The 16,922-nt window shown below is 45.8% G+C and overlaps 1 protein-coding gene across 1 annotated transcript; it reads right to left on the minus strand.

The window, feature by feature from the left end:
- Window positions 1-2,964: 2,964 nt before the first annotated feature.
- On the minus strand, window positions 2,965-11,094 carry LOC144501946 (recoverin-like). The gene is made up of 3 exons (XM_078225977.1): window positions 10,714-11,094; window positions 4,282-4,393; window positions 2,965-3,062 (listed from the first exon to the last, which is right to left on the minus strand). The coding sequence occupies exons 1-3, from the start codon at window positions 11,092-11,094 to the stop codon at window positions 2,965-2,967; spliced, it is 591 nt and encodes a 196-aa protein (XP_078082103.1).
- Window positions 11,095-16,922: the final 5,828 nt, after the last annotated feature.

The raw sequence follows: 16,922 nt of genomic DNA on the forward strand, positions 1-16,922 counted from the left end.
CTTCCTGGGTGAATGGTCATGGCTGACAAGGGGCGGCATGGTGGCACAGTAGTTAGCACTGCTGCCTCACAGCACCAGGGACCATGGTTCAATTCCGACCTTGGGTCACTGTCTGTGCAGATTTGCACATTCGCCCCATGTCTGCGTAGGTTTCCTCCAGGTGCTCCGGTTTCCTCCCACAGTCCAAAGATGGGCAGGTCAGGTGGATTGGTCATGCTAATTTGCCCCTTAGTGTCCCAAGATGTGTACGTTAGATGAATCGCGCCCATTTTTTGGATCCAGTTCACGCCTTTGGGAAGGGGCCAGGAGACTTGCAAACTGTGTGGCTTTGGGGGCAAAATGGAGTTTTAGGCTGCAGGCTATTGTTCAGGGCTAGAGCGATTCATTAACAGCATGGCGAGGTCAGAGAATCACCCACTGCGAATGTGTGTGAGAGAATGTGCTTGTGAGAGAGAGAGTTAGTGTGTGTGAGAGAGAATGTGTGTGTGTGAGAGGGTGTGTGAGACAGAGTGTGAGAGAGAGTGTGTGAGAGAGTGTGAGAGAGAGTGTGTGTGAGAGAGTGTGTGAGAGAGAGAGCATGAGAGAGAACGAGTGTGTGTGAGAGAGAGTGTGAGAGAGAATGAGTGTGTATGAGAGTGTGAGAGAGTGTGAGAGAGAATGAGTGTGTATGAGAGTGTGTGAGAGAGTGTGAGAGAGAATGAGTGTGTGTGAGTGTGTGTGTGTATGAGCAACAGTGTGTATGAGAGAGGCATGATTGGTGGGATCTGACGGCCTCTCTCAAGTGAGACCAGAAATTCCCACTCGAGGTCAACGGCCATTTTGATTTTTTTTCTAACATTGGCCCTCTTCAGCTTTTCTCATTCCATGTGCATGGCCAATCGTTTACTGTGGTCCCACGGGTAACAGGCTGCCAGTGCCAGCGGCCCACTGTGCAAACTGATACACTCGGTGAGGGGACAGCACTGTTGTGGTGCTCTCCAGGTGACACACAATCTACCTTGAAAACTAGAATGCAAATATGCTGCAGACATATGCTCCCATTTTAACCTGCCTGCCCGATGGGGAATGGGGTGGGAGAGGAGTGAAAACAGCTGCCAGCCATTACCCACTGTGTTTTCGCCATGTTTGTGCTACCCACCAAGACTCCTGGGTTTGTGGAGATATTGAAGCTGCCCACTATACGCAGGCCAGGGCTGCTTGACTACTCAAATGTCAAGGTCTGATGGCGTAACTTGGATCCTAACCCGAAAGGAACAAAGACATTCAAATTTCGCAAAGCATTGGAGACAACCTTGAAACCTGGACAGGGACCAGAAGAGACCCAAATAAAGTTGATTTTTTTTCATGTTTCCAGATGACTGCAAGTTGACCCCAGATGCCCAGTGTCACTGCTCAGAACATTTTCATTGACAACTGGTCAAAGGAACCCCGCCAATTGAATAGCCTCAGCCCTTCCATCAAATAACTTCTGGAGCTAGATTATAGTGATAAAGGATGAGGATCCACAGATGAACACCGATGCAGAGTGCACAGCCCTTACACACTGCCTCCCCTTCATGCCCCATTCTTCCCCTTAGGCCCTTGGCACTGCCTGGTGGCAGTGCCAGTGTGCCCAGTGGGCACTGCCAGGGTTCTGGGCTGGCACTGCCCAAGGAGCACGGCCTATTCCTGCCCCCAACCACCCAGGGGCCTCAGGTCCCATCAGCGAGGCCATCACGTCAGGTCGCCATTGGTGAGGACTGTCTGTGACCCTCACTGGTGAGGACCTCCATAGTCAAGACCATTAAGACAAGTGAGCCCAGACGATTGCATCCCGGGCTCACTAATAGTATTTAATTTATTGGGGAGGTGATGGTCTAGTGGTATTATCACTAGACTATTAATTCAGAAACTCAGCTAATGTTCTGGGGACCTGGGCTCAAATCCCGCCACGGCAGATGGCGGAATTTGAATTCAATAAACAAAATCTGGAATTAAGAATCTAGTGATGACCATGAAACCATTGTCGATTGTCAGAAAAACTAATCTGGTTCACTAATGTCCTTTAGGGAAGGAAATCTGCCATCCTTACCTGGTCTGACCGACATGTGACTCCAGAGCCACAGCAATGTTGTTGACTCTCAGCTGCCCTCTGAACAAGGGCAACTAGAGATAGGCAATAAATGCTGGCCAGCAACGCCCATGTCCCACGAATGAATTAAAAAAATTAACTTATAAATATTTATGCCAATAGATCAGGCTCAGTAAGATTGCAGGAGGCAAGAAACCAGGCGCAAACCCAGTTTTTCGCCTCTCTCGCGATCTTACCGGCTTGCCACACTAAATCGACTGGTGTGGCAAGCCAGTAAGATCGCCCCGTACAGCTGAAACCAAATTTTGGGTTTGAAATTCAACAAAACATGCAGTGCCAGATCCAAATCTATGTTCAAGCCATACTTATCTCAATATTTCTCAACTACAAATGGGTATCACCGTATGCTAGAATACCTTACACATCTAATTCAAATTTCTAACCTAAAAATCTCAGACAATGCTTGACGCAAACACATCTATCTCATCCCGTTAGATTGAGATCACTCCAAATTCTCCAAATGGATGATTGAAAAGGAAAATGCATGTAACTTCACCGGAGTTAAGTACTATAAGCGACCTGTAGGTTACACAGAATTAAATGTAATTTATTTGGGACCCAGACCTCCATAAAAGTTATTGTACAGATTTCAGTCAATGACCTTGAGGATTAAGAGGCTTTAACCATCACTCCAGATTAGGAAAACCTCGGTCACATTCACTGTGTTTGCACTAAGCTGTGTGAAATACATGTGTATATTCAAGTGAACAGTGGAATATTTTTAATTTAAGTGTACAGCTCTGACAGTGTATTATGTTGAAATAAGTAACATGTAAACAATCTTGAGACAGTCTTTGGAAAAATTACTCCCTCTTTGGAAAGTTATTGCTTCTTTAGCTTTCCTGTATTTTCTGAGGTTCAAACTGTATCAGTCGGAGTATATCCCGGTTTTCGAGGCTGCCTTGAATAAACTCGCCTTCCGATAGTTTATCTGTGGAAAAGGACATTGAATTAGGAAGTACATACATTGAAAGTAAAGATTTACTTCAATGCTCTTGGTAGAATGTTTTAACATTGGTTCCTGAGGAATGTAAATAGTGAAGTGGCAGTGTTTGCCTGAAGCGGTGATACTTTTTGAAATAATTTGACCTTTTTCTGTAAGTAAACTGGAAAGTTTTTGAACTAAATGAATCCTCTTTGAGTAAACATATTTCATCACAAACTTCATCCAGTAACCAAGATCAGAAGAAAGTGTTGTAAATTACATCAATTCACTTAGCATCAGCAAAGGTAAGATATGTATCTTCTGTTGGTAGAAACCTCACATTTGCTGAACAGTTAAAGCCATCATGCTAACTTTTCTTTCTCTTCAGATGTTGGTGGATCTGTGGTGCATTTACAGCATGTTTGATTTTCATTTTAGATTTCCCAACAAACTTACTGAACCCTCATCAGTAAGTAAGTCTATCTTGATCACCATGTCCTAGCAACGTTGTTCGTAGGCTGGTGGCAATATAAAACTGAGTTGATTCAGTCAGTTGTGGATGATTAATACAGTAATCACTGTTATAAATAACACCATGTATTTAAGGATTATTGATTATAAATGGCAACAGCCAGATTATTGCTCCTTGTTCTGTATTTCTCTAACACTTCCTTAGTGCGGATATGCACTCTTAAATACTATCTACTTAGACTGCTATTATTGGACAAAGGTAAAGTCCCAGATGACCATAGGCTGCTCTCCCCTTTGAGAGGGGGAGCTGACTGGTGGTGGTTTAATCTAAGGGTCACCACACTCAGGCGAGGGGCAAGGTTGAGGATGTGGAGCCTTGATGAATAACCTCAGCCAGTAGGGGAATTGAATCCGTGCTTCTGGTATTGCTTAGCATCACGAACCGTCCAGCCAGCCAACTGTGCTAAACCGACAGGTGAACTTAAGGGGAAACAACACTGACTTCACAAATCCATTGTGACCATCAATTAAAGATTTTCATTGCAGTTCATTTATTCTGTCACCACCATTAGAATTATGATAAGGACAATATCTAACTTACAAGTGCATAACAATCAAAATCAAACTAGGTGAGCCTCTAATGTCAGCTTAGAGCAACGTGTTCAGGATGGACATCAGGGGCCAGTGCATTGAGCAGTTTTCTCCTGCACCTCTTCCATCCCTCCTGACCCCCTCCCAAACGTCCCACACTCACCATTTTCTTTCTTGCCAAAATACTCCCAGATTTTGTCAGCCCTCTTCTCCGGGGTGTTCTCATCCTCTGGCAGGTTCTTCTGATCATCCTCATTGATCATTTTAAATATCGCCTGTGTAGGGAGTGAGAAACCAATTTTGCTAAAAGTGGCAATGAGTCCGACAGATAACGACAATAATTTTACACAGAACACAGTCATCCGTGCGCACCTTTTCACAGGTGCAGACATCTATTGACACCGTGATCAAATTAAAGCAAACTGTATTCACTTTAAAACAACTTAGCGAACTATCAATAAATGAAGGATAATATAATCCCGTTTTTGTTTTCAAATCATCCTTTCCTTTCCTCTCTCCTAAAGATAGTTCCAAGCACCTTCCAATATCTCAGAACAAGTGCCATTGCCATTCATAAGCCTGAACTGTGTGTGCCAATGTTCAGCAAAGCCTATCACCGTTGAAATTTGCCTTTGTTCTTGTCTAATGTTCTTATGTATTTTCCAACAGAACTCGCTGACCAGGACTAAGAACTGCTCCTGTTTTTTCATTCTCTGCTACCAACTGCACAATGGGGAAACTAAGAATTTAGGTTCAAAGTTTGGTGACCTATCACCCATATTTCTGGTGCTCCAAGTGTGCTTTGTGTCCAAAATGTTGTGTACGGTGCATTCACACACCTCTGCTACTGGCCACACTGGTTGCCATTTTGGTGAGGGCATTAGCACAGGCACTACAGTGGAGTATGCAAAGTAGGCAGGGAAGGGCTCTCTGGAAACAGGAGGCCATGTCCATACAGGGTCTTCAGAGAACAATTCTCTTACCTCAACCTCGGGGAGGAATTGTGTGTCAGACATCTCCATTTCATGAAAGAGGTTCGCACTGAAGTCTGCCACCTGTCATAGAATACCCTACAGTACAGAAGGAGGCCGTTCGGCCCATCGAGTCTGTACCAACCACAATCCCACCCAGGCCCTATTCCCATACCCATTTACCCTGCTAATCCCCCTGACACTAGGGTCAATTTAGCATGGCCAATCAACCTAACCCGCACATCTTTGGACTGTGGGAGGAAACCGGAGCACCCGGAGGAATCCTACGCAGACACGAGGAGAACGTGCAAACTCCACATAAACAGTGACCCAAGCCGGGAATCAAACCCGGGTCCCTGGCGCTGTGAGGCAGCAGTGCTCACCACTGTGCCACCGTGCCACCCCTGAATTGCAGCCACAGAGCAGGGCATGGATGGCATTGCCAGTTACCACAAATATGGCCATGCCCATGAACCTTGCTTCTTCCAGGCTGCGGCAAGATGTTTCTTCCAACATCTCCCAATTTTCTGTCCCGTGTTGCATGAAGGAAGTCACTGAGGTTCTGTGTACAAGGAGAGCTGAATATATTTCATTCTCTCCTACCAGAGACAAACAGATAGTGTGAGAATGTGTTTCCATGAGGATTGCAGGGGCCCCCGTGGTGCAAGGTGCAATTCGGTGCCGGTCTATGTATGGCATTATGGCAACAGTCACAATGTCTTCATTCTGCAGTGGTTGGTCTACCATGTGTACTTAAGCCACCACAACAAATCAGACCCTGACTATTGGATGGGATGACAAGGGCTATCTGTCTGACAGTACTCACCAGAACATGTCTCAAGATTCATCATAGATACCTGCAAGCTGCCCAATTTCACCATCATGAGGACACAGCCCTTGCCAATGGGAGTATGGTGACAGTGGAGGAAGAGAAGAATGAAGAAAGGAAGGATGAAGAGGAAAGGAGGTGGCAGCTAACACATACCCTTTCTGTCTAGGCTGTTGATAATTGACTCATCAATTGTGGAGGCAAAATCGATTCCCATTTAACACCATAGAATAAAATCCCTACAGTGCCAAAGGAGGCCATTCAGCCCATTGAGTCTGCACTACCTCTCCGAAAGAGCATCTTAGTCCCACTCCATTCCCGTAACCCTGCACATTTACCATGGCCAATATACCTAACCTGCATATCTTTGGATATTAAGGGGCAATTTAGCATGGTCAACCCACCCAATCTGCACATCTTTGGACTGTGGGAGGAAACTGGAAAACCCGGAGGAAACCCACGCAGACACAGGTAGAATGTGCAAACTCCACATAGACTATCACTCAAGCCGGGAATCGAACCCGGATCCCTGGCACTGTGAGGCAGCAGTGCTAACCACTGTGCCACCGTGCTGCAACATATTTCCACCTCTCTGTCACTGATATACAGAGCATCCTCGTGACCTCGATGCTAATATAAAAGGCATCAAATAACAAATGTTTCGAACAGCTTTATAAATGATGTATTCCAAAATTCCATACAGAAGTCAACAAACCAACCTTGTGCATTCCCTTAGTGTCTTCCATGTGTGTTTCTCTGTCCTGGTGCTCCTATGCAGTGCTACCCCAGGGACAACAGTGTGGCTGGTGGAAGGTAGCTGACTTTCAATGGGAGAGACTGCAGATGGCCTTGCAGGATGGCCCCGAGCAGCTCGAGCCCCAGAAGGCCCGGGAGTAGTGTGCACCACTCGGCATGGGTGGCGCTGGTCTGAGCTGGCTGGCTAAAAGACAGCGGCACTGGCAATGGTGAGGGGATGTATGTCATCACCCTGATAAAGGTCAGCAGGCCTGTGCACGACAGAGCGACTGTCATTCCGGGGGTGGTGGGGAGCGTTGTTCCAGGGGTTGGATGGGATGCTGGGGGTTATACGCAAGAGGGCTTGGCATCCTGTCAATGCTTTGGAAGATAAATTATCTGGACGGTTTGACACCCAGTAAACCCTTTGTACATTGACAATGCAGCCATGCTGGCAACAGTCTCAGTCATGAAGGCTTCAGCCTGAGGTTCCACTGCAGCTCCTAGATATTGTGCGATGCCGGATCCTTCCATATTGCCTGCCATTAACCACAGGCTTTCTGGTGGGCCTGCCAATGCACCAAGCAGTTCATTGTGCATGCCCATTGGCTTTCCCTTGGACTCTGTTTCATCTGAATCCCCTGCAGTAGAACGTGAGTGTGACCTCTCCCTCCTGCAAGCTGGCACCTGTGCCACCCTTTTCCGCTGCCCTGGCTCCTGGCCACTTCCTCAGATCTGTTCTCTAAGACAGCCCCGAAACTTTGCACGGTATGGGTATCTGAGCTGGTGATAGAGTGTCAGAGTGATGACAGTGTCCCTACTCCTTCATTGGACAGGATTTTCCAGCCGCGCTCACCCCAAAACCGGAAAATCCTGCCCAAGGTCAACAGACCTTTGCATGCCCCTATCCCTCCACCGCTCCCCCACCCCACTATGATCCCTGTGGCAGGCGGGATGGGAAAATTCTCCCCTTGTCTTCCTGTTCTTACACCACTCAGTCTTTTAGCATTGGCAAGCTCGGTGCGGGGGACTTGGGGAAAGCAAGATGTTCACGCTTCTACCATCACATCTTGTTAATCAGAAGAGATTGCGAAGTGAGGGAGAAGTAAGGGGTGAGAAAAAGGATGGGGTATGGCCACACCATTGGATCCTCCACATGGTTAAGTACATGTAAGTACAGCGACTCTGCACATCCACTCCATCTGACGAAGGAGCAGTGCTCCGAAAGCTTATGGTATTTGCTACCAAATAAACCTGTTGGACTTTAACCTGGTGTTGTGAGACTTCTTACTGTAAGTACATGTAGGCATGCTTGTTCCCCACTATGGCTTCTGCCGCTTCCTCTTATAGGCCACCGTTCTCTGTCAGAGAGATGGAAGTGTGTCAGTGGGTGTGTTGCAATGAGCTTGTATGATTTGCCTGCCATAGTTCAATAACTGTCAGTCCGTGCAAACAATGAGATATGTGTGTGTGTGAGGCCTGCAACAGTACTAAGTATGCACAGGTGAGGTGACTCAGTAGTTATGAGGTATAAGTCGTGATTAGTAGAGGTTGTTGGTAGGTGAGTGCAGGGGGTTGGTAAATGGAGCAGTGTGTGAGATTATTGAATGAGTTCAAAGTGATCTCCCTGATCTGGACCACACATATGATGCGAATGAACTTGCCGCACTGCATGCCAGTCCTTTGAGCTACACTGGATGCATTACCCATGAGAGCTATCTTCTCCCATTGCATTCTCAGGGTTAATCTGGAGTGCCTCAATCCTGTGATGGAGGGCATCCCTCGCCCTCTCCGCCTCCTGCACCAAAGTCTCCGGTGTTGCATTTGAGAAATTTGTAACGTGTTGCCTGCCTTGGTCCGCCATTATTTATGTGTTCCTCCTGGTGAGATGTCTTCCACCAACTACTTCCAAAACCTGCTCCAGCCAGAATGTACCTTCCTTAGAAGAGGTTGACTTTATAAAGTGGATGTTAGCTTTGAGTACTAGTAGCCTCACAGGAGCTTGGGTCCCAGCTGAGGCAAACAGTCACCCAACAGTGTGTTTAGCACTGGGCTGCATACAACTACCATGCAAATCAGTAGTTTGAATGAAATTTGCATCCTGCCTGCATTGGAGAGCACATGTGCATCATGATATCCGTGCTTGCTTCCAAGTGCGATCAAATTTTGCCCCCAGGTATTTAATTGTATCATTTCTGATCTGACAACATCTCAAAGAATTTTACAGCCCAAGAAATCCTTCCTTTGAAAGGAAAGACCAATTGTCACACCCTAATTGCCAGCCCACTGTATTTCTGCTGATGAACAGTCCAATGCAGAATTCAATGAAGGACAGAGAGAAAATGCACTTTCCGCTTTAACCTGTTTACAAATTCCTGTCACAGCATCAAACACACGGAAGTCTTCAAAACTATTAAGACTGAAGATGTGTAGGTTAGGTGGATTAACCATGGTAAATGCCCAGAGTTAGGGGGATAGGCGGAGGGGAGGGCCTGGGTGGGATGCTCTTTTGGAGAGTTGGTGCAGGCTCAATGGGACAAATGGCCTCCTTCTGCACTGTGGGGATTTTATGTTTCTAATGTTGAAATACAACTGAATGAATGACAACTAAGAACGCTTAATATTTCCATTATTTTTGTCTAGGACTTCTGCTGTGAATTTAGTCAGTCTCCTTCAATCTAATAATTGCAATATGAACATATTTAATCAGATTCAAAGATGAATAGATAATTTGATTACTATTGGATGCTATGCATTTAGATAGATAGTGATGCGTGTGTTTTTATCAATGTATGAGCTCCCATGTCACTATTTGAATAAGATCAGGAAATTGTCCCAGGACAGCACAGTGTCTCAGTGGTTAGCACTGCTGTCTCACAGCTCCAGGGACCCGGGTTCAATTCTGGTCTTGGGTTACTGTCTGTGTGAAGTTTGCACATTCTCCCCGTGTTTACGTGCGTTTCCTTCGGGTGCTCCGGTTTTCTCCCACAGTCCAAAGATGTGCGGGTTAGGTTGATTGGCCATGCTGAATTGACCCTAGTGTCAGGGGGATTAGCAGGGTAAATATGTGGGGCTGGGGGCATAGGGTCTGGATGAGATTGTGGTCGGTGCAGACTCAATGGGCTGACTGGCCTCCTTCTGCACTGTCGGGATTCTATGATTCTAACTGAGCTAATGTTTCTCCGATAAGCAACAAATCATCGTTGATCATTCATTTGCTGTTAGTCGAGCCTTGCTGTAAGCACATTTACTGCTAGGTCCAGCTACATAATCATGGCTGCACTTCAAAAGCAAAGTCCCTAAAGACACCTTGGGCTTGTGTTACAGTGCTATAAGAAATAAAAACACCTTCAGGATTTTTGTCTGTCAATAATGCACGACTTAAAGTTACTTCTAAGTTTAAATTAGGTTACATAATGGTAGAATTTACACGATGCCATTATTTATATTGGGAAGCTTATATAGAATTATCCTGACAGGGCAGAAGGAGGCCATTCAGCCCATCGGGCCTGCACCAGCAGCATTCCCACCCAGGTCCTATGCCCTTAACCCCATGTATTTAACCAGCTAGTCCCCCTGACGCTAAAGGGCAATTGAGCATGCCCAATCCACCCAACCTGCACATCTTTGGACTGTGGGAGGAAACCAGAGCACCCAGAGGACACCCACGGAGACACAGGGAGGATGTGCAAATTCCACACCCAAGGCTGGAATTGAACACAGATCCCTGGCGCCGAGAGGCAGCTGAGCTTACCATTATGCCACCGCGCCGCTATATCTTTGGGAAAGATGAAGATCTTCTTCACCAGAGGAGAAAATAAATAGAGTTAGCCCCATTCATCCCAGGCTTATTTACTGCAGTTTATGGACACTGGCTACCGAGCTGCCCTAGACTGGAAGTGCTGCCTGGAAAATATTCTCTGCAGATCAATGGTAAACAGTGAGGCGAAGCAGAGAGAAGAAAATAGCATCAAAATGCAAATTGAGGAACACAATCTTGTGCTGATTGTTAAAACTGACATTGTGCAGTCTTGTGCATTGATTTGAAGATCAAACGTACCTTGACGATTTCCAATATTTCCTCCTTGTTGATTGTGCCATTGCCATCCACGTCATAGAGAGAGAATGCCCACTCAAGCTTCTGAGACGTCCTGCCAGCGGAGGTGAGGTGAAGCGCAATGATGTATTCCTTAAAATCCAGCGTCCCATCACTGTTGGTGTCAAAGCTCCTGAAGACATGTTGGGCGTACGCCTTTGGATCCGTATCTGGGAAAAAGCTGCCATAGATCTTCTCAAATTGTTCCATGGTGATCAGGCCACTTGGGCACTCCTTCAAGAATGTCTGATACCATACCGAGAGCTCTTCCTCTGAGTACTTGGTATTCATCTTGAGGTCATCCAAGATGTCTTTGGAGAGGGCACCACTTTTGGTGTTTCCCATTTCCACCCCACACTGGCAAAAAGAAACAAAGAACTGGAAGTGGTTTCTTCTGGCTCTCCTGGCACTGTACAGACTGAAACCAGATCTGTATTTATCTGAACAGATTAAGCTTTATGGATTAAAGGGATTAGTCTGCATCTCCTTGCCTGACATTCACAAAGACAGCAATACTCTTACATATAGAGCAGGCCAATTAGCTAATGGAAATACCTGTGACCTAAGGCATGAGTTTTTAAAGTATTTGCAAACCACCTGCCCTTGCAGACAGATAACTTTCTGTTCAATGTTGAGAAAACAATATTCACTGCTTGCTTATTGTCCATAAGATGTGTGAATTCACAGAGAATGAAATAATGTGTTATTTTTATTATTTAGGCTCAGGATGTGGATGACTGGCAAGATCTGACTTATTGATAATTTACATTGGATTATATAATATAAACATTTGCCAAATGGCCTGTTTCAGTGTTTATGCCTCCTCCCATCTTTCCTCATTCAATGTACCATCGTAACCCTCAATTCCCTTCTCCTTTGCTGGCCTGTGTGGGATTACATGGGATATATGGATATACAGGAGGTTAGTTAGCTGTGTTGGCTGGACAGCTGGTTAGTGATGCAGAGCGATACCAACAGCGCGGGTTCAATTCATGTAGCACGGTAGCACAGTGGTTAGCACTGCTGTTTCACAGCTCCAGGAACCTGGGTTTGATTTCCGGCTTGGGTCACTGTCTGTGTGGAGTTTGCACATTCTCCTCGTGTCTGCGTGGGTTTCCTCCGGGTGCTCCGGTTTCCTCCCACAGTCCAAAGATGTGCGGGTTAGGTTCATTGGCCATGCTACAAATTGCCCTTAGTGTCCTGAGATGCGTAGGTTGGAGGGATTAGTGGGTAGATATGGGGGTAGGGCCTGGGTGGGATTGTGGTCGGTGCAGACTCGATGGGCCGAATGGCCTCTTTCTGTACTGTAGGGTTTCTATGATGTACTGGCTAAGGTTATTCTTGAAAGCCCTGCCTTCTCAACCTTGCCCCTTGCCTGAGATGTGGTGATCCTCAGGTTAAATCACCACCAGTCAGCTCTCCCCCTCAAAGGTCATCTGGGACTATGATGACTTTCCAGTTATACAGGAAATATACTTGCCCTGAGAACATGTGGGCCTTCTCCTTGAATCACAGTAATTCTTGTGGTAGTAGTCCTGTATTGATCCCTCAGTGGATTTTCACTCAGTGACAACAGTGGTACAGATCCAAGTAAGGGGATGGTGTGTAATGTAGAGGGGAAACTGGGAGGTGACAATCTTTCAAGATGTTGCTGTGTTTGCCTGTTTTAGCTATTCAATAAAGGGGCGTGGAAATCATTGGCAAGACCAGTGTATGTTGTCCATCTTTAATTGCCCTTGGGGAGGTGTTGGTGAGCAGCCTTCTTGAACCATGAGGTGTAGGTACATCCACAGTGCTGTTAGGGAGGGTGTTTCAGTGAAGGACAGTGGAGGAATGGGGACATGGTTCTAAGCCTTGATGGTGTGTGACTTGGAGAAAAATTTGCATGGAGCAGTGTTCCCATATGTCTACTGCCCTTGTTCTTCCTGGCAGTAGCAGTCACATGTTTAGAAGGAGATGTCAAGGGAACCTTGATGAGCTCCTGCAGTCCATTTGTAGATGATACGCACACTGACAACAGTGTTTTACTGGTGGAGGGAGTGATTATTTAAAGTGTTGGATGAGGTGCCAAGTTAAGTGGGCTGCTTTGTCTTGGATGGTTTCAAGCTTCCTGACTGTTGTGGGAGCTGTATCATCCAGTTATTTGGGGAATATTCCATCATGAACAGTCCTATCATATATTAAATTGATCTTTCTCTTCACCCTATCTGTAGCTGCAACACTATATTCTGCATCCTCTCCTTTCCTTCTCCCCTATGTACTCTATGAGTGGTATGATTTGTCTGTATGGTGCGCAAGAAACAATAATTTTCACTATATTCCAATATATGTGACAATAAATCAAATCAAATCAAAAATGTAGGTCAGTATGTTCTAGTGAAACACCTTGGGGTAATTTATTATATTTGAGGCACCTCATGAATACAAATTGTTGCTGTTTTATATATATATATATATATATATGACAAGGATCTCAAATTGGAAGCGTGCCAAATTTGCAGATGATATAAAAATGGAGATCCATGCAGATAGAGGATATGTATAGTTGACGATATAGAGAATGTCTTCAGATCTAACTCATTGAGGTATTCTTCTTCGCTTCACTGACTGAAGGCAGGCCTGACCCTCCGTGCCATGACCTCCACCAGGAGTTGGGAAAGGAGGTGTTCCGAATCTGTCCCAGGCCGACTAAGGCTCAAGCATCATGCTGTGGACCAATGTGATTCCCACTAGCCCATCAACCAACTGAGTCAACTGGCCGAGTTGAGGTATGTTAAACATTTGGTAGAATACATAGATCGGGTAAAGAGAGTATATCATTTTCAAGTAAGTCAGGCCAGTGCGACCAGAGGATACAAATTCAGAAGTAAATTTAGAACTAGTATTAGGATAAGCTTCATTACTCAAAGGCTACCCAGAAGGAACAAACAGTTCAGATCAGTGTTCTCATTTCCCTGTTTGACTGTTTTTTCCCTGTGGATCTTTAGTATAATCTAAGAGAACAAGACAGCATCATTGGAGCCATTCAAATCACAGGTTGAAGGTAGGGTGAAAGAGTTAAGATTCTGAAGAATAAGATACAACTTGCCTTTTTTCAATTTTATATATTCCATTGACAATTCTTCAGTGAGATCAGAACACAATTGGTTCTGTGGGAGTTCAAGCCCAGGTTTCCAGATTGCCTCCAGCTCAAATTAGCAATATGCTTTGAACTTCTCCAACCTTTTAATGATTGCTTATTATTGACTGGCTGCTAACAGGAAACACTGGCATTATGTGTACCTTAAAGCAGCATAAGCCTTGACTAAATCCAGGGAACAGTACCTTTAGCTTTAATAAGATTTGTCAAGACTCGACTGTATGCAATACATTAAGAGGCACAGTGGCAGCCAGGACTTGGACAATATCCTGCTTTGCGTGAGTCTTAAACCTCATTTCTGGGTCAGAAAGCTGATCAAAGAAACACTCTTTTGGTAGTGGCCATGAAACCATTGTTGTAAAACTCATCTGGCCCACTAATGTTCTTTACAGAATCACTACAGTGCAGAAGGAGGCCATTCAGTCCATCAAGTCTGCACTGAATCTCCGACAGAGCATCCCACCCAGGCCCTATCCCCATAGGCCCACGTATTTACCCCACTAATCTCGCTAATCTACACACCTTCAGGCACTAAGGGGAAATTTATCATGGCCAATCCACCTGATCCGCACATCTTTGGAGTGTGGGAGGAAACTGGAGCACCCAGAGGAAACCCACGCAGACACGGAGAGAGCATGCAAACTCCACGCAGACCAAGGTTGGAATCAAACCCAAGGTCCCTGGCACTGTGAGGCAGCAGTGCTAACCACTGTGCCACCATGCTGCTTTAGGGAAAGAAATCTGCCATCCTTACCTGATCTGGCTTACCTGTGCCTCCAGAGCAATGTGGTTGACTCTTAACTGCCCTCTGAAATGGCTTAGCAAACTATTCAGTTCACGGGCAATTTGGGGATGAGAAAAGAATGTTGACCTTGCCAAAAATTCCCACCTCCCCCTGAAAAAAGTCCTCAAATTTAAAAATCTAATCCTTGCATTCTCATCTTGTTATCTCCATAACCTCTATCAGCCCTGCAACCCACCTACTGGCCCCACCATTCCCCCATCCCCTCGCCTCCCTCTCCCGGTGACTACACACTCCATCCTTCTTACTCTGACATCTTATGCTTCCAGCATGCTCCTCACCACACCATTGGCTGCAATGCCCCCAGCTCTCTCGGCTCCATGCCTGGGAATGCCTGACTTAAACTTCACCATCTCCCTCACATCCTTCCATGCTGTCTGTAAAACTCATCTTTTTCACCAAGTTTTTGGTCCTCCTCTTCTACCCTCTCCAACCCTGACCCAACGTTTATTTATTGCTTATGCCTCTGTTAACTGTCTTTGTCATATCTCTCCACATTAACTTGCTGTGTATATGCAAGGTGGTGCTGTCGCCTCTTAGATCCCAGTAGCTGCTTTAAGAAGTGACGTCAATATCCCAGGGCATTGTCGGTGCTGAGGCTAATCTGGTGCCTCCAATCTGTCAATGTAATTAGATTCTTAAGTAAAGTGTGCTGAACTATTTATCATCCCCATGGTAGCACACAGATCGAAATGGCTACTACTCAAGAGTTAGGTTGATGTGCACTTTGCAAAGGAATAACTTTATTAACAGCAATGCTGCAGGTGGCACAGTGGTTAGCACTGCTGTCTGACAGCTCCAGGGACCCGGGTTCGATTCCAGCCTCGGGCGACTGTCTGTGCACGTTCTCCCCATGTCTGCGTGGGTTTCCTCCGGGTGCTCCAGTTTCCTCCCACAGTCCAAAAGATGTGCGGGTTAGGTTGATTGGCCATGATAAATTGCCCCTTAGTGTCAGTAGGATTAGCAGGGTAAATACGAGGGGTAAAATACAGGGCTAGGGCTTGGGTGGGATTGGTGCCCCCAGGGATAGGCAATAAATACTGGCCCAGCCAGCAACACCCACATTCCAATAAAGAATTAAAAATAAATAAATATGAGATAAATAAATCCAATAGGAAAGACCACTGTTAGAGTAGAATAACAAATATCCTGGAATATCTGTGTTTGCCTTACAGCAGCGATCTGCAGAAAACATGGTAGCAGTGGAGTGTGGGTAAGCTATGAGAGGGATGATGAGAAAGGATGTTGGGAAGTGGAGATTCAGCTCAAAGCAGTTTCATTTCTTGTCAACCAGCAGCAGGTTTTGTCTGCCACTTCCTGACACACCACTGTTCAGACGTGTGGAGGAAGCTGATCTCTCCTTCTGTAGTCCCTGTTGGATGTGGACTCCTGTGTGTTGCATCTCGCTGCCTCTGCCTTTTCTGTTGCTCCTCTTTCTGCACCTTCCCTCTCTCTCCATTGGAGATACTGTTCTGTGGCCAATTCTCTGTTGCCAATATGATGGCTGTTGGTCATCTCGGTCCTTATCTGAAATCCAAGGTCAGCAGAAGCAACATATACACCCATATCTGATCGATCAGAACTACGATGTAGATTAGGCATCTAAAGTGTCAATGAAATGTCCAAAGTAGATTAAACCATCAAAGTAAACTCTCAGCAGAAGCAAACACTTATGCACCTACAGTGCAGAAGGAGGCTATTAAGCCCATCGAGTCTGCACCAAGTCTCCGTAAGAGTATCTTACCCAGGCCCACCACCCGCCCCATCCCCATAATACCGTGCATTTACCATGGTCAATCCACCTATCCTACACATTTTTGGACACTAAGGGGCAATTATGACTGTGGCCAAATTCCGCTGCAACTCCATTTTCAAGTTTGCTGATGACAACACCATAGTGATCTCAAACAATGACGAGATGCAGTATAGGGAAGAGAGTGAAATGGTGCGATGACAATAATCTCTCCCTCAATGTCAACAAAACGAATGAGATAGTCATCGAATTCAGGAAACATAGTGGGGGACATGCCCCTGTCTGCATCACGGGGATGAAGTGGAGATGATCGAGAGCTTCAAGTTTCTTAGATGTCCAGATCCCCAACAATCTGTCCTGGTCTCTCCACGCTGACTCTATAGTTAAGAAAGTCCACCAGCGCCTCTACTTTCTCAGAAGTCTTAACGGTGGCACAGTGGCACAGGGGCAGAACGGTGGCACAATGGTTAACACTGCTA

The sequence above is a fragment of the Mustelus asterias genome, chromosome 12, assembly GCF_964213995.1.
Source record: "Mustelus asterias chromosome 12, sMusAst1.hap1.1, whole genome shotgun sequence".
Classification (NCBI taxonomy): domain Eukaryota; kingdom Metazoa; phylum Chordata; class Chondrichthyes; order Carcharhiniformes; family Triakidae; genus Mustelus; species Mustelus asterias.